The 23,696-nt window shown below is 37.6% G+C and overlaps 1 protein-coding gene across 2 annotated transcripts; it reads left to right on the top strand.

Annotated features, from left to right (window-relative positions):
* Positions 1–5,117: 5,117 nt before the first annotated feature.
* LOC121734062 (protein ENL-like) lies at positions 5,118–21,926 on the top strand. Of its 2 annotated transcripts, XM_042124472.1 has the most exons (4): positions 5,118–5,196; positions 5,263–5,345; positions 19,395–19,578; positions 20,842–21,926. In XM_042124472.1, the coding sequence occupies exons 2-4, from the start codon at positions 5,313–5,315 to the stop codon at positions 21,480–21,482; spliced, it is 858 nt and encodes a 285-aa protein (XP_041980406.1). In that variant the 5' UTR covers positions 5,118–5,196; positions 5,263–5,312; the 3' UTR covers positions 21,483–21,926. The 2 variants fall into 2 exon arrangements, with proteins under 2 accessions (XP_041980406.1, XP_041980405.1); XM_042124471.1 differs by having other exon boundaries at positions 5,126–5,345.
* Positions 21,927–23,696: the final 1,770 nt, after the last annotated feature.

The following is a 23,696-nucleotide window of genomic DNA, read 5'->3' as shown; positions in this document are numbered from 1 at the left end:
TACTATTACATCACGACAAGTAAGATATCAGATAAATTTACATTTTCTGTTATATGGTATCCAAATGCTTAAACTCAAAAAAGTAAAAATTAGTTTTCTAAATCCCGGCTCGCTAGGATCTCGACACGAGGAATTTTTAGTGGCCATGAATATAGACATAACTGCGACTTAATCGCCATTAATGAAACTAGGTTAAGACCTGGTGAAGACGGCCGCGCGCCCAATGTACCGGGCTACCGGCTCGTGCACAAACCCCGGCAGGACGCCGTGCGCTCTCGCGGTGGTGGTACATAAGGAAGGGCTTAACGACACAAACATACACGCGCTACACATCACCGCCTAACGTCGAACAAATGTGGCTGTCTTTTAAGGCTAACGGCAAAATCATATATATTGGCACAGCATACCGGCCGCCTGTAAATTTGTTTCTAGATGCCCTTGCCGATACTATCACTGCACTACTTCACACGATAGTCTATATCTAACTGGAGATTTTAATATTAACTGTCTAAATTGTGATACTACTAACTATAAAATGTTGCAGGACTTTTTATCCATCCATCGGTTGCGTCAATGCACTACGGAGGCAACACATTTTTCATCAAATACAGCGACTCTCATTGACCTCATCTGTACGAATGCTGACTTGAACCGAGTATCGATCGACTATATAGCTGACCTGAGTAATCATGCATTTCTCACGTTTTTTATTAATATCCCTAAAATAAAACCTGTAGTTACAAAAATCAATTATAGACCTATTCGAGACATTGACTTGACAGACCTAGATAACATTATTAGTATCATTGACTGGCATTCAATTGTGGCGTCTCGGTCGCACCTATTAGTTAAATTTTCATTCATATTAATGATCGTTATTTAAATCTGATAATTTCAGTTTGTAGCCTATGACACTATTGCTTATATTATATTTTAAGGCTGGAGAGGAAAAAAATGTACGGATGACAGTTGGTTGACAAATTGTTGAAAATTATTATTAAGGATTCAGCACTCAGCTAGATGTAGATTTTGTGAACATGCATTTTTAAATATTATATTTTAGTGAGCTTTGAAGATGTGGTAGTTTCATTCCTAGAAATATCTGCCTGTCATTTCAACGATCTCCAAACAATCATGACTATGACGGACATTAATGATATGACACAATACTTTAGCGACAGCGTCCTAGCAATATTTGACACTCTGGCTCCTGTAAAAACATTACCGATTAAAGAACGACAGTATCCCTGGATTACTTATTACATTAAAGTTATGATGAAACTACGGGACGCCGCTTACAGACGAGCACGTAGAACAAAAAACGAGGTGCACGTAAACTATTACAAGGATTTAAAACGTGAGGTATCCCAGGCTGTATATAGAGAAAAGGCAGCATATTTCGATACATTTATTAACTCTAACATTAATAGTCCAAAAGAAATGTGGAAGCATCTGAAAGACAATATAAATTTAAATAAAACTAAATCAGATTTTACAATTCCACAACATCCTTGCAACCCCACTCTCATTAACGATTTCTTTCTTGATGTCCCTGGTACTAACCTAGTGCCATCATCAACACTTGCCTATTTTAATACCAACACGTTTGGCCCTTTAAAATTTAGTTTTTCTACTTTTATTTAAGATTTAAGAATTTTAATTACTTCATTATGGTTTACATAATGAAGTAATAAAAATTCTTAAATCTCTTAAATCTAACGCACTAGGTGTTGATGTTCTATCATTGGATATGCTTTTAATATGCTTTTATTAATTACTCGTTCTGATAATTGTCTCAAGACCATAACTGAGATTATTAATACCTCTCTCTTAACTGGCTCTTTTCCTACATTGTGGCACCAAGCCATAGTTAAACCTATACCTAAAAAAGGCATTGTGACTGATTTTCAAGACCTCAGACCAATAAGAGTCCTGCCATTAACACCATCACTAATGGCTTAACAATAGATTTCATTGTTTTATTGTTTCCTTGTCGTTTTGGAGTACCTCGTAATAGGTAACATTTATTACCATTTAGAAAATAGCGCAGAAATAAAAGCGAGATAAATGATGTTCGACGAAACTTTGTAGATATCTAGTAAAGAAAGAAGCATTTTATCCTAACTGTACTACCGCTCTTACTTCCGCTTCCACTCTCGCTGTCGCTCCCGCTCTCGCTGTCGTTCTCAATCTCGCTCTTGTTTCTGCTCCTAGAGCGGCTCCTAGGGCGACTAACCCAAAAAATCAAACATCGTCCTTCTCTCTTCACTCATGCCCGTCTTTCTATATGCCAGGTGAAAAAGGACGACGGAATCATCGCCAAGTTAGTTTTTTTCTAAATAACTCGATAAATATATAACATTTTAAAAATCCGCCCGGTCAGTGTCTCAATTATAGAATTTTATACAATGTGTTAAAATATTAAAACTTAGTTTAATGCAAAAATTCGTGAAAATTAGATGCATCTTTGTGATTTTTTTCTATCGATAAGATTTTAAGATATCGTGTTTTTGCTATGATTTAATTCTTGGAAATATAATGTAGTATAATTATTTTTAGAAAATAAAACAACTCGGGACTTATTTTCAAGTATAAAAATGAATTATAAAATCGACAATTTTGGGTTAGTCGCCCCCTTAACTGAAACGAAATTCAATTAAATCTCAACTCAAACGCAACCCAAATACGAAACAATCACAACTCAAACTTAATTCAAATTAAATTCAATCTGTATTGCACTGAATTAGAATTGAAACTATTGCAATTGAATTGAATTTAAATCGCAATTTGAATTTCAAATTATTTTTATTGTTGTTATCGTGTCTACAAAAATACTTCCAACAAAGCGAATGCCTTACAAAAAATATTAGCAGATATCATTATTACATTAAGTGTTACGTAAAAAAAAGTAACAATTTCATAAGAAATATAAAATTAAAAATATATTAAACTATAGATGACACCCGCAACTCCGTTGCGCCGAGACTTGTTTATCGCGCGGGAACCGTACATTTTTCCGGAACAAAAAGTATCCTATGTCCTTTCCCGGGATTCAAAGTATCGCCATACCAAACACCAAAATCGGTTCAGCGGTTTGGGCGTGAAGAGGTAACAGACAGACAGACACACTTTCGCATTTATAATATTAAGTATGGATGCAAGAAACATCTACTTTAGGCTTTTTGTGATGCGGAGTTTCCGCGTTGGCCATGATTGTTACAAATAAGACAAGCCTGAATAATGTGTCGAGTATATTAAGCTGAAGAGGAGAGTTCTTCTTGAATATGTCTGAGGCTACGATTTTTCCATTTAATGTAACTACCATAGCTACTATCTAGTGTAACTACCATAATAATTTATAAGTATTTAAGTACGTATTTGAAGTCTTTACTACACTTTGATTGGGCCGCTCTAATTCATACTTTTCAATAATATAATACTTAATATAAATAATACTTAATTAATAATATAATATAATAATATCTATGGACGCTTCACACCACGTCAGTCTGGCCCCGTGCTAAGTACCTAAAGGACTTGTATTACAGGTACCAGACAACGGAAATATATTTAATACTTTTATACTATACATATATTTAAGATTTTTATTATATCATACACATATTTAATACGCATCCAGACCCGGGAACATTGAAAACTTTTTGTTCCGTCGGCGGGATTCGAACCCGCGACCCCCGGCTTGAGCTACCAACGCGCTCACCACTGAGCCACAGAGGTCGTCAAACTTTAAAACTTTTAAACCCGAATCCGTGACACAGAAAGCTGCAATCGTTACTACTCTCCTTTTATTTCAGCAACTGCAAGACTATCTTCTTACACTGGGTTCGAAATACCTACAAAAAGAAGAGAAGACGAGCTTCCGAAGAGTACATTTTCGCTATAATTTAAATTTCGAACATTTTTCATATATTAAATTTGACATGCTATCGCCTACCCTATTCATACTGCATAATGCATATCAATGACACGTTACAGACCAACGGCATTCATTGCTATGCGGATGACAGTACAACAGGTGATGCTGTGTATACCGGCTCCCCCAATATTTGTTCTTCGAACGTGTGTCTAAAATAGAGAATTCATTGGAGAAAGTCTTTAAATGGGGTAGACGTAACTTAGTCCAATTCAACCCCGCCAAACCCAAGTCTGCGCGTTCACCACTAAAAAGTCACCAATGGTCGTATAGGCTCGTTTTGAGGGCACTGGGCACATATTTAACCATTTCCCCTAGCATTGAAATACTTAGCGTTAACATATCAAGGGAAGTCCAGTTTCGATATCATCTAGAGGGAAAGGACAAGTTAGCCTCGAAGAAGCTTGGTGTTCTGAATAGAGCGAGACAGTACTTCAGTCCGTACCAACGCCTACAACTCTACAAGGCGCAGGTTCGGCCTCATGTGGAATATTGGTCTCGTCTCTGGGCAGGTGCACCAAAATACCAACTGCTCCCTCTGGATCGTATCCAACGAAGGGCCGATCGAATTTTTGACTGCCATAGTGTTTCAAACAGCTTGGACCCCTTGGAATTACGCCGAGATGTAGCTTCACTCTGCATCCTCTTTCGGTTGTATCACGGGGAGTGCTCTGAGGAATTGTTCGGAGTCATACCACCTGCAACTTTTCGCCATCGTCCCACGCGAAAAATATACCATCCTCATCACCTTGATGAGTGGCAGTCTTCCACCGTGCGTTTCTCGCGTAACTTTCTGCCGCGCGCTGTAAAACCCTGGCACGAACTGTCACCAGCAGTATTTCCGGACCTATTATACGACCTGAAAACCTTCAAGAAGAGAGCGTATTCCCTCTTGAAAGGCCGGCAACGCACCTGCAGTTCTTCTGATGTTTCGAGTGTCAATGGGCGACGGTTGCTTTCCATCAGGTTTGCTCGTTTGCCCTCTTATTTCATAAGAAAAAAATCTATCTACAATTTTCCGCAGCAATTTTTAAAGAGTGAAATGGAACGGCGACGCGCGTCACGCGCGGAGGGCGCGGCGGGAGGACGGCGTGACGTCACACGGCGGGAGGACCGCGCGGGGGGCGGAGGGGACGTGACGTCACGCGGGAGGCGCGGGGGGGCGTGACGTCACGCACAGTCACTCGGCGACCACCGCGCGCGCCGCACGTGTACAATGCAGCTGTAACTGTCGAGAGCCCCATGCATCCGACGCGACACAAGTGAGGCTCGGCTCGGTCGTTCGTTATCGTATGTAATCAGCGCCTGACCCCGATGGCCTTTTGCAGATGCCGACCGTCGATTCACGAGCAGCGGCGGTTTTATCACATCTTAGAAAATGACTGAAGGTGATCGTCAACATGGGAAGCCGGTGAGTGATAAACAATCGAGTCGCGAAATGTCACCGCGAAAAACTAAATTTAGGATTCGTTCGGGATTGTTACTCGATAAACGTCGTCCGTCTCGGTTCATTTAGATTTTAGATGATGATGTTGATGATTGTAGATTTATGTAAACAAAACTATAGGCTATAGCCTATATTCTATAATGTTATCAACGTAAATGTCACTTTATCACCGCGCATTGGCAATAAACAATACCGTACCTAGATTATGAACTCTTTGACAATGACACATTATTTAGTCGAGACTCGAGTTTGAAAGTTTTCATTTAGATCGAAATGAATTGAGACGTAGTTACATGCGTACATTAAGGCAATACAATATAATAATGAGTATAAAACACAGTTTATTATCATTAAAGTGTCTAAACAAGTTTAGAACGCGTGTTTTGTAAGTTGAAAAACAAATTGACACGTTTCCTTATCGGCGTATCACGCACGTTAACACTGACTTGACTGATTACACTCTGTTTCAGTTCATTTTAATATGAATGTAAACAAAAAACGTGACCAAATCAATGCAATTGCATTTAATTAAAATGACGCCGCGTTAAAGTAAAAAACCATGTTGGATATGTTTTAGATTGCTTGTTTACTCTAATAGAAAACCTCCGGCTGAATGAACTGCCACACATTCAACCATTGAGCTACAGAGGTCATTATTTTTAATTATTATTGAAATAAGTTGTCAATATAACATGACGTATGTTTGACGTCATAAGATAAACATAATATACCATAGCCATAGAGAAAAATAATACATGTATATAATAGCAAAGTAATCCTATATGTGTAAAAATACCTAGGTACAGACAATTCTACTTAGTTACTAGTAAAACCTTGTTCTTGGCTAAGATTTTTACTATCATCACCAACAACATATTAATATAATTCTAGTACCTAAACAGAGGTAAGTTAAAAATCGTTGCTTCATTGTGTCACAGAAATCAAAGCGCGAGAATCCCTTCTGTCGAGAACTACTGTCTAATGCTCTGTTCAAACCTAGGCGACCAGGCGACTGCGAATCGGAGCGTCAAGTTGTCAAATGTGTGTTTTGTATATGTCGTAGGATAATTTGATAAATCGAATTTTCGCGAAAATTCTAGGGTTTTCGCGAAAACACGGATAATTAGATAATGTTGATTACATTTTTCAATCTTACTGACAAAATTTTGTGTTTTCGCGAAAATGCGAGTCGCCTTAGTACGATTGCGAAACGAATAGTTAGTTATTATCGAAAAAAAACACTGATTGGTCGGTTTAAGCGCCTCACAACAACATCTTTTCTGATTGGTTGAAGATTTGACGTTTTAAATGTCAATTCATTGTCACGCGTTGTTTTGTTTGTGGTTGTTTTTGTAAGCGAGCTAGGAGTTTTTGATATTTAATGTGTTTAAAATTGCAGTTGGTCTTGAAAATAAGTGCTAAAAGTATGTCTGTAAATACTTAGTGATACATGTGAAATTAGTGCTGAAAGTTTAACAGAACCAGAAACTAATTCTGAGGTTATGTCCTTTATAATTCTATGGTGTATTACCTCAAAGATACATAGGAAAAGATAGTAACCAATAGAATAAGAGTTGGCCAGTAAGCAAAAATCAAGCCAATCAGTGTTAAGAATGTGCAATGTTACTAAGGCAACTCGCGTTTTCCCAAAAAACCTAATTTTTTTTAGGATAATTGAAAAATGTTATCACCATTATCTAATTATCCGTATTTTCGAAAAATCCCTAGAATTTTCGCAAAAATTCGATTTATCAAATAATCCTACGACATATACAAAAAACACATTTGATAACTTGACGCAACTTGACGCTCCGTCACTGACGCGTAGGTTTGTTCTAAGCCTTATTCTGTCTACTTCTCTGTAACCATTAAAATGTTTCAGTAGTTTTGTTCTTTTTATACAAACAATCAAACCTTCTTCTTCTGCTACACCGACTTTAGATAGGTATGCTAATAATTAATATGCTATAGCCTTTAAGTCATGCTAAGGATACCTTAGTACCTTCAACTCCTAAGTACAGCCTGACCAAAAAGTATAGAGATTAATCTCTATACTTTTTGGTCAGGTAAACTAAATGTTTTCCATCTACGAATAATAAAACCTGTGTAATTTTTAATAAAGACAATATACTAAAACATAGGGTACTGCAATCATAATTATGCACCGAGCCCGCTTTTCTTCCTACATTCAATTATCCGGATTTTGAATTTTCGAATATCCGAGTGTCTAACGGACTCTAAGGGGGGTATTACATTATCATTTATATATGATCATTTCTATGATCATATATAGGATCCAATATATATGATTGATCATAATATCTGCATATTACATTATCATATTTCATCCTATTTTACGTCATATGTGGTTACAATAGCCAATGGAGAGCGCTAACGCTGATATATGTTGACGTCAGGGTTACTAGATCTCAGAGAATTCGATTTGTCAAAAGACATCGTCATTTTTAATATGGCTTGTTTTTTGTTATTTCAGCAAGATTATCCAAGTATATAATTAGAAAAATAATTACATTACATTATTTGAAACATATTAACGAACAAGAAATTAAAAACTCTTTTTTATATTAAATAACTGGCAACACCTATTTCTATGACCGTATTGGATCCAATCTTTTAGCAAATGTCAAAAATCTATGATCAAGGAAGAAATGAATCATATGTCTATATTACATTATCCAATATCATTGACTCAATGATCTCGGATCCAATATATATGATAATCTAATATCCCCCTAATGTAGGGGTTCCCAAAGTTTGCGCCGCGGCACCCGTGCGCTGACCGCCGTGTAAAGGCAAGAGGTAGATGATTAAATATTTGTTCATTATTATTATCTGCATTTACCTGCTTAACCTAACTATAATCACTATATTATGTGTTTATTTATGTATCTTTTTATAAAAGCTAGTTAACCTTTTAATCCCCAAGCGGCCGGATCCGGCCGCCACAGATTATACTGCAGCCATTCCGTCTACACCCAAGCGGCCGGATGTGGCCGCGCTCTTTCGTTCGATTGAATTACGTATTTCGTTGACTTAGAGACTACTTTTGTATGAAGAAGTTTGGTTAGTTATGATCTACGATAAATTTTCCACATTCTGAATGCAAAATATTATACAATCTGTGGTCGACGAATATTTGTCAGTCATTTGAAAATCGTGAATTTTTCGTGTGTGTTCTGCCATGTTGTGTTGTTTGTTTGATATTATTGATGGATTTAACGAATGTAAGTAGTAAAATAGTTTAATTTATTAATTATAATTTATAAATAGTTTTAGATAATCATTTGAAAGAAATACTTACATCGTAATAACTTCTAGTTTACACGAGAAAATTTGGTTGTTATTTATGTGATTTGAACGCGATTTGTTTAATATTTTTGTAAATAATTGACGTTAAAAGCGTATATTATCGTGTACAAAACGATTTAGATCCTAGTAATAGTATATAATAGTATCGTTTTAGTAAAATAATCAAGATAAAAATTACCTATTTATAACGGCTTTTTGCCGGCCGCGGCCATTTTGAACTTTATTTGTATTGCACTAAGGACGAAGTTTGCTTGTGTATAATACCAAAACCGGTTTTTATTACTCTTATCTCTTATCTGTTTATTGATAACAAGTTAAGTTATTTCAAAGAATTGTTTACATAAACAGTTTGTATAGCTCTGTGTTATTGAGATTATAATAATGTATTAATATATTTGTTGCGAAATAGTTAGAAACATAGATTTCAAAGTTTACAGTGATGAGACAAATATCACATCTGACTAAATACTATATTATGATGGCTTGATAGATAGAAAATTTAACATATATTATAATATTTTTCACACAAACATAAAATATGGATTAGATGTAAGGTTATTACATTATTTGTACAAAGGGGGTAGGCCGGGTGCCATTTTTTTTTTGCAAACCACGTACCCTACATTTTTGCAAAGATTTTGGCACTTACTGAAGGGTTAAAGCCATGACAAGCCGCAGGCTGATAAAGATTGGGAACTCCTGGCCTAACGGCTAACGACAACAATAATTAGTCGAGTTCCTACTGTACTTTTTTGCGGACGCTACAGCTGTGTACGATTGCGGAAGACAGCACTATCAGCTATGGCGTGGCTTCAATGGCAAGTCTCGTCCGATAACAACTTATTGACTAATGCTCTTTGTTCTATTAACTACAACAGGAGATATTACTGCAATGTTTTTACGCTGGAGGCAGCACCATCACTAGTAAATAAAAAGTTTTGTTCCACGTTTAGCTGTCAACATTCCGATATGACGTATGCAACATGTCGGATTTTAGTCGGATTGTTTACTGTATGCTAGTGGCGCCCTCTGCTCTGACCTGCGTAGTATTCCCTTCTAAAAGTTTTGTTGTTGTGTCGCACTCAGAGATGAATATTAAGAATATCTATGGACGCTTCACACCACGTCTGTCTGGCCCCGTGCTAAGTACTTGTGTTACATTACAGGTACCAGACAACGGAAATGTATATTTTAATACTTTATACTATACATATATAATATATAATACTTTATACTATATATATTTAATACACATCCATGACCTAGGAACATTGAAAACTTTTTGTTGCGTCGGCGGGATTTGAACCCGCGAGAGCATGAGCGTTGCCAACACGCCCAACCGCTGAGCCACGGAGGTCGTCAACCAATATCAATTACTTAATTGTAATAATAAATAAAGATTTTGACATAATTATACATACCCCATACGTTTAACTGTCAAATCATCATTAAATTTAAGTTAAATCATTATTAAATGTATCGGAGTGACAAAAATTGCAATAACCTTCATTAAGTAATGAAAACAAATCACAGATAAGACCTATTTTTGTTTATTTAAAAGTAATGTACAAATTACAAAAGTCATAAAAACGTGATTATTTTGTGAACAATATCTTCTCATTTATCAACGTAAATACTTTTTAAATACTTTGGCTTCGGTTTCTAATAGTTGATGCTATATTATATATACTAGCTATTTGACCGAGCTTCGCTCGGTATTCGATAAAACACAAATAAAATGACATTTTATAAACATTCGATCAATCTAAAGATTCCTAGCTAGATCGATTTATAGTCCCCGAAACCACCTATATACTAAATTTCATGAAAATCGTTGGAGCCTAAGATTCAAGTATTATGAGGTAATCTGTATTTTATAAATAAAATAATCCACTAACGACTTGTCGCACGGGAACCGTACATATTTCTGCAACGACATATTCTGTCTTTTCCCGTCTCTCGAAGTATATCCATACTAATCTAAATCGGTTCAACCCCTCACAAGCGTGAAGGGTAACAGACAGACATACAGAAACACAGAGAAACACTTTCACATGTATATAACTATATATTAGATATTAGTAACGATATATTTACCTAATGTGTGACGTGTAGACGTTTTTAATGTTGATTTCGAATGAGTCACTACCCGCATGCAAACATTGCTGACGTGGGTGGGTTTTCCTGGAAAAAGTACACTCATTTTCTGAGGGTTTTTGACAGGAGATTATCTTTAACCGCACTGTTGATTGGTTAAAATTCTGACATTAACTAATCAGAAGCGCGAGTGAATAAAGGCATTAAACATAACGTTAATATACTTAGCGGAATAGAGAAACAATCCCGAGCTGTCAAACGAAACCAAAATTGAATTACATCTCTGTATACATAATTATCTGTTTACGTGTGGGTGAAAATGATGTTCCTGCACACATTTTTCTTTGAGCTCAAATTGTCAACGTGCCGATAAGTGCAGACTGACTGTTAAAACAGATGAAAAAAGGGTTCTGCTGTTATGTATAACAACCTTTCTTTTTACCACGCAGTGTTACTGATAGTAACATCCCATTGAGTCAGCTGGGCTGTCGTCAGTGTACTGCGCTAACTTGAAATCAATTTACACCATGGTAGTTCCAGGTCAGCACTGACACGTCAGTGGACTGACGTCATTTACTGTCTCAATGTAAATCTGCCTTAAACTTTAGTCCAAAACCTTAGAAAGCTTTAGAATTTTTGACCTTATTGGTCACTATGTTAAAAAGACTAAAGATGTATTTTTCTTAATCAACTAAGATGTTATCATCGGAAAATTAATCATTAAGTATCAAATAACCTACGTAATAGTCGGGTACGCCAAGTTCAGCCACATAGTTCACGGCCAACATTGATATAATCCGACCAAATGATGTAGGTCCTTCATCTACTGAATCAATTACTCTGACTGTAGTATGGTAGTACTAGATAATGCCTCCGTTGCGCCAAAATTCGATTATCGCGCGGGAACCGTACATTTTCCGGGATAAAAAGTATCCCATGTCCTTTCTCGTACTCAAAGTATTTCCATACCAAATTTCAGCAAAATCGGTTCAGCGGTTTGGGCGTGAAGAGGTAACAGACAGACACACACACTTTTGCATTCATAATAATTATTAGTATGGATTGTATGCAGGGTTCAATGTGGTATCAGGAAGCGTCGTCTGAACCTATCGTACTGAGAACGATGACCAAACCTGTTTTAAATATAGATCCACCATTTTTAAAACGTGTTTTCGCTCATTTCGATGTATTTATGTAAGTGTCAATTAACAGGGAAGCAAACGATATGCAGATATGTGGTTTTTATAAACGTTAAGTAGTCTCTGATACTACAAGCAGGTAGCGAGCTCATGATAATTAATTATTATTAACAACCATGCTACCAACCATGTCAGTTTTCAAACAAAAAATTATTTTACATTCAGATGAACGTAGTTTAGGAGCTACGAGATAAAACGGATACACACGTTAACAGATTCACTTCTATTATGACAGAGAGACCTTTCGTCTGAGGTTTAAATTATCAATTATAAAATCAGCTATTTTAAACAAATTGCTGAAGTGCTGGGAAGTTTAACGGCCCGAACTCAGAGATATTTAACGATTATTAAACTTTAATTTAATGAAGAGTTTGACAGATAATTTATAAAGGCCTTTCTGTCATAATCTTCATATTACGAGTGCAGTAGATAGAGTAACAGATTTTTAAAGTAGAAAAGTTGCTGCCATAAAAAACTTTCTTTAAATATTCATTTTGTAAAGTCTCGGAACACACCAAATATTCACACTGCATATTTAAGGCCCAGTAGTCCCTAAAATAAGCAGGTCGATGTCTGTCAATACGAATATCGACGTTAAGGACATTAAAATAACATTCATATCAGCGCGCCTTGTACAGTGGCTGTTACGCGCTCGCCGCGTGCCTTGATAATAGAAAATAGGAGTAAAAACCTTTTGTTTTTAGTATTACACAAATCAAATATATCAAATCGTTTACATTAGGTTACGACACATATACTAAATTTTTTGTTATTTCTAGAAAGTGTGTAATTTAGCGATAAAATGATTTAATTATGAAAAACAGCGTTATAACAGTCATCTTTGAGTTTTTTTTCTATCGAGCAGAATTTTTCAAATTGTGTACTGATATACCTTTGCGTATAGGAAATTTTAAAACGGTACTTATTTTATTCTTAAATAATGACATTTCTTTTACTAAAAACGTGTTTTAAAAAACCCATTTAACGTAGTTGCAACGACCACAGCGCCTTAAGAGGAAGCGTCGTGGAAATGAAGTTCGGCTACTGAGGCAAAAAAAATATCGTTTCGGTTTCGGAAACGATGGCCGGTTTCAAAAAACAAGGATACACAGGAGTAAAAAATATTGCCAAAGTTTGTGCGCAGCACACAAGAGCACTCTCTATTCCTTTTACTCTCATAACCCAGTGGGACGGAAGACCGACACGACTGGCGAGAAATGAGGCGCAGGACCGACTTTTTACATGCCCATCCCACGCATGGATCATATTACTTGTCGGACAAATGTTGGACACTACCATGGTGTAAATTGATTTCCAGTCAGCACAGTACACTGACGACAGCTGACTCAATGTAAATCTGCCTTTATACTATGGCAGTGCCAAGTCAGTACTGACACGTCAGTGGACTGACGTCAATTACTGACTCAATGTAAATCGGCCTTTAAGTAGCCAGCTACTATGGGTTTACGTTTCCAATCACCCGTGATTTAATAACAATCATAAATGTTTCAAGTTCCAAACTTTGGACTTTAGAATTCAAACTGGTTTACTCCATAAGTTTGTTGTACTAACCCAGAGGGTTAAGTATTATAATAACAAACAGATTAATAACTACGAGTATAGGTCTACCAGAATCTGATGGCAATTTTTGACAGCAGATTTTCAAAAAATATCCTTCATCATTGGATTTCTTATAAAATTTACATGTTTAATACACATAATCAGCCGCTATAAAAAAGGATCAAAATGTTTTATTCCAATTACCCCGGTATTGCTAGAGTTAATTTATTTTCTCACTATTTGCCATCAGATTCTGGTAGATCTATACTATCTATTATCTAATCCCTGCAAACGTTGTTCAGGCATACTAATCGACAGCCTCGGATTTATAAATAGGCTGTATAGGGCGCGGCAGATTTCGTTCCTGGGGCGGCGGAAATAAATGGCATACCACTCATAAAAATATAATTTATCCTGCACTGCTATTTGACATATTCAAATACCTATAAATGTGGCAACATCTACAGCTGTTCGAGTGTTCTATCATATTATTATAGTTACTAGTGTTAACTGTTAGGCCTTTCATTGGCAGGATAGTAGCAAGTCCAGAAGAAAAATCTAAAGAAATTCAACCACAAAATCCGTGACATGGATCTTAGATTTATCTGTTTCATAGAACGTATAATATCCTCATAACGACAAGTTAATATATTAGGCAGCAAGGAAACAAAATGGCGGATAATCGGCGCGGCCTTGGCTGGTATTGTTGTGAATATTAATGCTAAATTACAACCAGTAGTAACGTCTCGTAGCATCAACGTATCTAGAGATGAATGGTTGGAGACCTTTAACGCAGCTGGGATTCTTTATGCTGGGAGAATCACTTAAGGCCCAGTACCAGTAGTCCCTAAAATAAGCAGGTCGATGTCTGTCAGTACGAATATCGATGTAAAGGACATTAAAATAACATTCATATCAGCGCGCCTTGTACAGTGGCGGTTACACGCTCGCCGCGTGCCTTGATAATAATAGGAAATCTAAGGAGAAAAAACCTTTTGTTTTTAGTATTACACAAATCAAATATATCAAATCGTTTAGGTTAGGTTACGACAAATGTACTATATTTTTTGTTTTTACTAGAAAGTGTGTAATTTAGCCATAAAATGATTTAATTATGAAAAACAGCGTTATAACAGTCATCTTTGAGATTTTTTTCTATCGAGCAGAATTTTTCAAATTGTATACTGATATACCTTTGCATATAGGAAATTTTCTCAATTTTAAAACGGTACTTTTTATACTTAAATAATGACATTTTCTTTACAAAAAGCATTATTTAAAACCTCATTTTACTAACCACAGCGCCTTAACACTTTCATGATTCGTGACTCGTAAGGTGTCTCGAATGAAGCAACATTTTTGACTTGTTTTCTGTTTATTTGTTTCTCCCCGCCAAACAACTTTAAAAAAAATGAAATAATATATTTTACTGACTTTAAATTTAAATAAGTGTAAAGAGATATTTTAGTCCATAATTGTTGTCACGGTGTGTCGGGGGACCGCCAACAGTGTCTTTTGCATTTTGTATCGCCATGTCACTGATTGTCTCGATTTGGTTCGCAGAAAACTGACCCTTAAACTATAATGTTATGTGAAATCAAAGATCTACATTAGCGGTCCCCCGACACACCTTGACAACAATTATGGAGTAAAATATCACTTTACACTTAGGAATTATTTAAATTTAAAGTCAGTAAAATATATTATTTCATTACTTTTTAAAGTTGTTTGGCGGGGTTTTTTTTTAAATTTCTTAATTTAATTTTATTTCATGCTTTTAAGACTTCTATTGGTTATAGTGCAGAATATAAATTAATATCAACAGGATCATATTATATCCCAATGAATACCATCTAGGAATGTCCTTTTGGATGAGGCCGTTAATATGAATACAAACATGAAACGTCCACTTTGGGTTCATATGGAGCTCGGCTCTTATAGAATCCAGGTGATGCTGCAGCAGCAGCATGCAAAAATTTAATGGTTATCTACGTCTTACTAGTTGTCGCAATTAAAATAAGCCCAAACACGAAACCATTGCTCTAAGTTGGTGAGGAGTTGGGTATACTATTGATTACCAGGTGATGCTGCAGCACCAGGTCAACTTTCCATTAATGTGTTTATAATATTCATAAATGTCACGAACTATAATGCAATAAAGCCCACAAAACGACTGCAAGTTGCTAATCGGCCCTTCACGAACCAGATGAAACGCGATTTTTCAGCACGGAGCTGGCTGATGATGATGAACTATAGTTAAGAACACTCTCAGTTAAGTCAGCTTTCAAACAAAAAAAACTAGATCAAAATCGGCCCACGCTTTTGGATGCTACGATGCCACAGACAGACAGACAGACAGACAGACAGACAGACAGACAGACAGACCGACAGACAGACAGACACGTCAAACTTATAACACCCCTCTTTTTTGTCGGGGGTTAAAAATGGATTTTCAAATGTGTTAGTCGCGCTAAAACTCGAAAACGGCTGAACGGATTGGGCTGAATTTGGTCGTAAAATATTCGTAGAAGTCAAAGTGACACGAAGTTCACCGGGACAGCTACTTAGTACTTAATATTTATAAAGAGGAAAAGTTTGTTACTTTGTAAGGTTGTAAGATTCTTAGCGGAAATTCTTATATTTTGTATCTGAACCATTTTTTTATTATTAATAATAATCATAATTATCATATATTTCTCACCTTAAAGAAGTAGAAAATACAGTTTTACAGTAAGTATTTAAGTGGGTTGATGCCTGAACTAGGAATTCTTAGTACTTATGTAGTTAGTAGTTTAAATTATAAAGTATTCAAACTGCAGGCAAATTTTTGATTAAAGAGTCACACAAGAACAAAAAATTCGGAATAAAAATTGCACACAAATTGCTCCTCCCATGTGGAGGCAGGTCAACGTACAACGAACGGGGTTACGCAACCCGCCGGTGTAAAACATAACAATATGTGATACTTGCGCAACCGCCGACCTTCGAGGCTATACGCGATATTTATTGTCTTATATTATATCGCTATGTAACATAATTATTATTTAAGTAGCACGTCGCTAAGTGAACAAAAAGTTAAATATTTATATTGTAACTCAAATCTCAAGATCTATTTATGACGTGGGAGTGCCATGCTTCGGCACGAATCGGCCGGCTCTACCGGAGAAATACCACGTTCTCACAGAAAACCGGCGTGAAACGGCGCTTGCGCTGTGTTTCGCCGAGTGAGTGAGTTTACCGGAGGCCCAATCCCCTACCCTATTCCCTTCCCTACCCTCCCCTATTCCCTTCCCTTCCCATCGCTACCCTCCCCTTATAACTATATTCCCTCTTAAAAGGCCGGCAACACACCTGCAGCTCTTCTGATGTCCATGGGCGACGGAAGTTGCTTTCCATCAGGTGACCCGTTTGCTCGTTTGTCCCCTTATTTCATAAAAAACTCACTTGCAGCATGCTTAGCTTAGCATGACTACAGTATCCCGATTCCCGAAGAATGAAAAGACAAATTTTAAGAACAATATGACCTAGATTTCCTTTGATAATGTGTCACTTTGTCTATTCTTTCGTAGAAGGGAACTCTTTTTATAAAAGCCACCATAAGTTTCCTTGTACGAAGTAAAGTACTTCTTCTTAGCATGCTGGTTGGTATATGTATAATGTACTATTTACTCAACTATTATAGCTTATGCTACTTTAAGTACCTAGTTGTTATTGTCTGTCGAGTGGCTTTTCCAAATAACAAGATAGATAGCGTGTTGATTAGCAGATCTTTTGTTATGAAGTTTAAACCTCTCTGATAAACCATGGAAACCGTACCTATACGGTACCTACAATATACACACAAGTAAAAGATCAAACATTTACTTGTGGTTATCTTAATTAACTATTCCTAGTTAGACACTGATGATTATTCCACCACAATGTTTAGATGCGGTTGTATTAAATCGGCTCTGGAACAACTAACCCCATTTTGATTAAATTCTGCACAAATGTTGAGTAGGTAGGTACATGATTATGGAAAAATGCAAGTTAATTTTTCGTCTCTGGGTGGTTAGTGGTTACTGGTTACACAGATTTTCACAGATGTGAAGTTTGATTATGGAAAAACGCAAGTTTAATGTGGAAACGTATTTTTCTTTTGCCCATACGAAAACCGATTTTTCTTTCCCACGAAAGAAAACAAAGCAAATATCGTGAAATGTAGTATTGAGTACATTGAACATACTGTGTTACAATTTAGATTATTTTTATGATATTTGGTTAGTCTGAGTCTACGTCTGAGTTATTACTTTACTACGGAATGTATAACTTCCATTACATTAAAGCGTTTTCGATCAATACTTTAACATTAAATTTATTGTATTTTATGTGTACGTGTACAGATGCTTATCAGTAATTTCCATAAATATTCGTAGTGTTTTGACTTTAAATAACGAAGATATAATATTATAAAGTTTGAGCTCCATTGCCAAGGTCATCAGTCTTGAAACGGAGGTATTTTTTTCTGGTTTACGTTCACTTTTAAGTTTTTTGTACCGTACCGTATTAAAAATGTTAGAACTACATAATCGGAGTTCATAATACGAAAGATACTCTCAAAATATAAAATAATGTAAAAACATGTTAAATTACAACTTACATGTGAAAATATCTAAATAAAAAAACACGGTATCATCCAATGACTGAGATATGTATTGTATTTCAGATTATTAATATATTTTTCGTTTTGTACATTGCAATCGTAACTGTAATAACTTCTACAAAATAAAAATTCTACAGCGACAAGCACGATATTGATGCTGATAAGTGATACCCATTCAAAAAGCTTGATGAGTGCCCTAAGATTTTTAACCTTCAGGCCGACTTTACTACTTTACGAAAAACTGATAACTGTACCTGACTAACACACACACACACAAAAGCACAACCAACCCTCACACCCTATAAGCTACATAATAATAAATTCACTACTCTGTGTGACTAGCTGTTTCTTATAATGTCAATGCTTTCGGGTCTATCGTGATCATAAAGTTAATTTACCTATTAACTTTATGATCGTGATTCGTGTGAAACTACTGTCATATTATGTCAGGATATAGCCGAAATGTGTCACAATAATATTATGCCTATTTGACACCTGCCTACCTAGCATACGCCAACGAGATATCTCACTCTACATGTTTTCTCGATGTTTGATGGTTTGTCTCTTCATCTCTATTCACCCTAGCATGACAAACATTTTTTCTCGCGTAGATCTATCATCGAAATAATACATTTTTATAGAGTTTGGTCGAGATAATGTCGAGATTTTGACATTATGAGACGAGTAACTACTCGTCTCATAATGTCAAAATTTAATTATCTCGAGAGTGAGATATCTCGTTGGCGTATGCTAGGTAGGCAGGGCCCCCGTAAGGGCTACTGGCGCCTGTGTGCAACATAAGGATTTCAATAGCGACCCTTTAGGCGAATTTTTTGAGTCCTTGGTTTTGGCGCCCATAAAGATGACGATTTGGCGCCCCTAGAGGATGGCGCCCGTGTGCATTGCACACATTGCACATATGGTAGCGGGGCCCTGTTTGACACAATAGACCCGAAAAGTGCTTGTTCAGACACAGCAGGAACCGCGGTATCCGTGCAGAAACCGAAGTAGCGTGAACGCTATAATACAACGCCATAGTAATAAGCTGCGAGCGGTTTAACCGCGCGGGTCCAAACCGCATGGTTCTCGCTGTGTCTGAACAAGCACTAAAGCTACGTAGCGGTACCTGGTGGCATAAAATATTAAACATCCTCATTGAGACATTGATGTGATTTTGCGTTACAGATGTGCGTCCGTATCTGGCTGGAGGTGGGTCACGCGTGCGAGCCGCGGCGGTCGGCAGGCGGGCGCGCGCTGTCGCTGGACTGGCGCGTGTGGGTGCGCGGCGCGCGCGGCGACGTCAGCGCCTTCGTGCACAAGGTGGTGTTCCACCTGAACCCGCCCAGCGCCTTCGTCTACCCCAAGCGCGGTGAGTGCCATTACCGCTGGCTCCCAGCACTAGACTGGCTCAGTGTTTAATAAGGAGGTACTATCAGAGAAGTTGATTCCTAGACAGACGGCGGACCTAAGTAGCTTGGTCGTGTTAGGTCGAACCCATCAAACCGATCACTCTCATACGCGGACCACATTACGTAGGTCCGTCAACTGCCTAGGAATCAATTTCCTCGATTGTACATAGCGGGAACCATTACCACTGGGTCCCGACTCCCGGCACTAGACTATACAGTGTAACAAAGCTAAGTGATAATACTTTAGGGTGTGTATCTATCATGGGTCCCACTTAGGGTTCCCAACCCTCCCGGATTGCCCGGGAGACTCCGGTAATAATGCTTAACCTCCCGTCCTCCCGGAGAACGATAATTTCTCCGGTTTTTCAAAAACTGATAATTATTGCATAATTTATAACTGACTTAGTGAAAAATTGTAAGATGAAGTTGGATTGGACAATCTTATTTAAATCTGTTCGCTTGAAGAAATTCGCTTGGATTAACGACTACCTTACGAAATTGAAATAGAGAAATTGTCCTGAGACTATATTCTTTCTCAATCCCCTCCCCCCCCCCCTACAATTCTCCCGGGTTGGTCCTTCCGAGAGTTGGCAACCCTAGTCCCACTATACAGAGTTCGCTGTGAAAGTAGCAGGCCTGAAAGAGCAAATTTTTGTGAATCATGGGTCCCCTATATAGAGTTCGCTGTGAAAGTAACAGGCCTAAAAGAGCTTTTTTTTTACTTTGGGAAAATTCTTGAAGCTGAGGCGCTTGCTGGACCAATCACAAAAAAATTGCTCTTTCAGCTCTAGTTACATTTACATTTATATACAAGGTGCACATACACAAGCTAAAGTATTATAACTTTGCTTTATTTAAATATGTTTTAACTTTCAACCTATCCGACCTCCAGGAACCTGCAGCTTCTGTATCGATGTAAGCACCCCCGCTACCATATTACGTGCAATGTGTGCAATGCACACAGGCGCCAAATAGCCATCTTTAGGAGCGCCAAAACCAAGGACCCAAAAAATTTGCCTAAAAGGGCGCCAGCATCCTTTTTTTGCACACAGGCGCCAGTAGCCCTGGATGTAAGGCACTTTTACGCAAAGTTAAGCTGGAGCACCAAACGATTAGCCGAGGTAACAAAGCTCAAAACCCACCTTATAGCACTCTCGTTAAAGAATCAGGAAGTTCTCGGCGTTTAAATGAGTTGTGTTGTGTATTAACAACCTCAATTTCAGTGTTACAGGAGCCACCGTACGAGATAAAGGAGTCGGGGTGCGCGTCGATAGACATCCCCATACACGTGTACCTGAAATTCGCCGGGAAACCCAGGAAGATCCGTCTCCGGTACAGTCTACACATCGAGAGCAATGACAAGACCCACTCGGAATCCAAATGCGTGTATTACGACTTCGAAAACCCGTCGGAACCGTTATACAGCGCTCTCATGAAGGGCGGAGGGGAACTCATCGCCAAGGCCAGCGATACCAGGGACTCCAACAACAAACTCATTGTCCTTTTCTCCGATGACGATCGCACCAAGATCAAACCCGTCAAACCCAAGGGCTACAAGTTCGTCGAACCCATCCGGTGTAAACACGAACCCAAACGGAGACCTAAAAAATTCACCCTAGAGGCCATATGCACGAAATGCGGGGAGTCCATCGACGCCGATTTTAAAAAGCAACTTCGGACGTTGTCTATGACGGAGGACGAGATAAATCGTATCGCTAAACTGTACATATCGTATACAAGCTACGAGAAGACCGGCCGACTGCCGCTGCCTCCGATATCGGATCCCATTTACACTGTACCGGAGTTACCTGTGTCGTTGCGAGGCGCCCTGACGAGTATAGAGTCAGACTATACGATGAAATGAGGGATATTTCATAGTACAAATGAATGTGGCCTATAGCAGTGATAGTCGAATCTACTAATCTACAAGGATCTTGCGGTACTTCGATAATCGATATCATGGGGGACGGGAAATGTTTGTTAATCAAAATAAAATAATAAAATTACACCCGGTAGGTATGATTCAGAATTTGGCCACACAAAAATGATACTTGGGTAATGTTTAAAATTGACGTGGCATAAAACAGCTACATAATATCTCAAGTGATGCGGCGTTCCGCGTCCTTTTGGCCAAGCGTCAAAGCATCCTTGCAGGATTGTAGTTACTAGTTGAACCACAGAATATATATTAGTAGTACCAAGTTGAACTGTAAATAGTAGGTCATTTGAAATGTTCTGTGATGACGAAATATGACTATTTATTATAAATATTTTATTTATTATGATAGATGGAGTAATATAATTATTTCTACAATGCAAAATATTTATTTGTAAATAGTGTTATCAAAGTACAAGAATTAGTTAAACAAATGACTTGTATGACTTGATTATAAATTATAATAAATTACGTTGTCAAAACCAAGGACGTACAACGCCTTTGACTATTATTTAATAACTTCGAATTGTATGCATATCAAATTTTGTTTAACTCATTCAATAGATTAAGAAAATCCTAAACTTCAAATCTTACAATAGTATTGAAGGTGGGGTAAAAATTAAAAAACAAAATATGAGCGAGCGAACTGGGATTGAACGAGGCTCAATGAGGCATCACCCAGCAACCTCTCTCCGCTCCACGTTTAGGTATGAAACTCGTGAGCATTAGCCATATTAGCGACCGATCGCTCTTATAGGGGGGGGGGGGCACCTGCCCCCCCTGCCCGTACCTCGCTACGCCCATGTAGCTACGTTTATTATACTTATCTAAAGATAGTTAATTTTCGAATTTTTGTGAGGTGCCTTAATTTTATTTTGTGCCATATTTAGATATCGAATAATTTAGGTAAATGTAAAATGCGATCACGTGGCTCGCGGTCCTAGGTCCTATCGCGTACCTAAATAAACGCGATAGCAATATTATTATAATGGCCCGAGCGAAAGAGACAAAAATAGGAACGAGTGATTATTATGAGTGATTACTGATCATATTACCAAGTTTTTAAGGTCTTGACGCGACAGCACTTTTGTCGTTATGAAATATTTGACTAGGTATTCAAAATTTTAATATCTTTATAATATTATTTACATTTTTAACGTTTTATAATATAGGCAATCTATAGCTCGGTCTCCGAACACGTAGAAAATGGCATTTTCACCTATCGCTTGTTCCTTGCGAAGGTTAAAGCTGCATATTATCCTATTTTGTGAATAAAAGAGACAAGTAGCGACATGGCTATTACCTTCTACGTGTTCGGTAACCGGACTTTAGCGAATTAATATTATTGTGTGCTGTGATATGGATCTCAAGAAATGAAAGTTTGTGTGCTTATTTTTATATCAATGTAAATAAGGGCAAGTTTTTTTTTTTTTAATGAAATGAGGGGGCAAACGAGCAAACGGGTCACCTGATGGAAAGCAACTTCCGTCGTCCATGAACACTCGCAGCATCAGAAGAGCTGCAAGTGCGTTGCCGGCCTTTTAAGAGGGAATAGGGTAATAGCGGAGGGTAGGGAAGGGAAGGGAAGGGAATAGTTGAGGGTAGGGAAGGGAATAGGGTAGGGGTTAGGGGATTGGGCCTCCGGTAAACTCACTCACTCGGCGTGAAACAGCGCAAGCGCTGTTTCACGCCGGTTTTCTGTGAGAACGTGGTATTTATCCGGTCGAGCCGGCTCATTCGTGCCGAAGCATGGCTCTCCCACGTATCACCTATGTCAATGTTAAGAATCAAGATTGAATGTTTGAGTTTGCCCTATATTGGCTGATAGCCTTCATTCATCTTGAACCATAATGGATAATCATGATTGATTGCAAAGCTATATGTTATGCAATCATGGGCAATGTTTGGCCAATGTCGGGTTATAAGTCTTTTAGTCTATGTCAATGATATATTATATAAAAACTCAAAGTAGAATATCATTGGTCTATGTAAATAACGTGTTTACTTCTAAAGGCCTACGAATATGACTACGTAGGCGTACTGAGCAGAAAGTAGGCTTCTTCAAGTAATCACTAATCGTTTCTAAAATGTATTTTGTTACAAATTACAAAATATAAGTGGAAAGAAGTATTTTTATTTACC

Source organism: Aricia agestis, chromosome 15, assembly GCF_905147365.1.
Source record: "Aricia agestis chromosome 15, ilAriAges1.1, whole genome shotgun sequence".
In the NCBI taxonomy this organism is placed as follows: Eukaryota; Metazoa; Arthropoda; class Insecta; order Lepidoptera; family Lycaenidae; genus Aricia; species Aricia agestis.
Note: the sequence above shows the minus strand (reverse complement) of the source record. Positions and strands in the feature narration are given on the sequence as shown.

What these genes read in the sequence shown, in the direction of transcription:
- LOC121734062 (XM_042124472.1), top strand. Translation starts at nt 5,313, where the DNA reads ATGACTGAAGGTGATCGTCAACATGGGAAGCCG. An exon ending in ATCGTCAACATGGGAAGCCG is followed by an intron (nt 5,346 to 19,394) that starts GTGAGTGATAAA and finishes TTTGCGTTACAG; the next exon opens with ATGTGCGTCCGTATCTGGCT. An exon ending in CTTCGTCTACCCCAAGCGCG is followed by an intron (nt 19,579 to 20,841) that starts GTGAGTGCCATT and finishes CCTCAATTTCAG; the next exon opens with TGTTACAGGAGCCACCGTAC.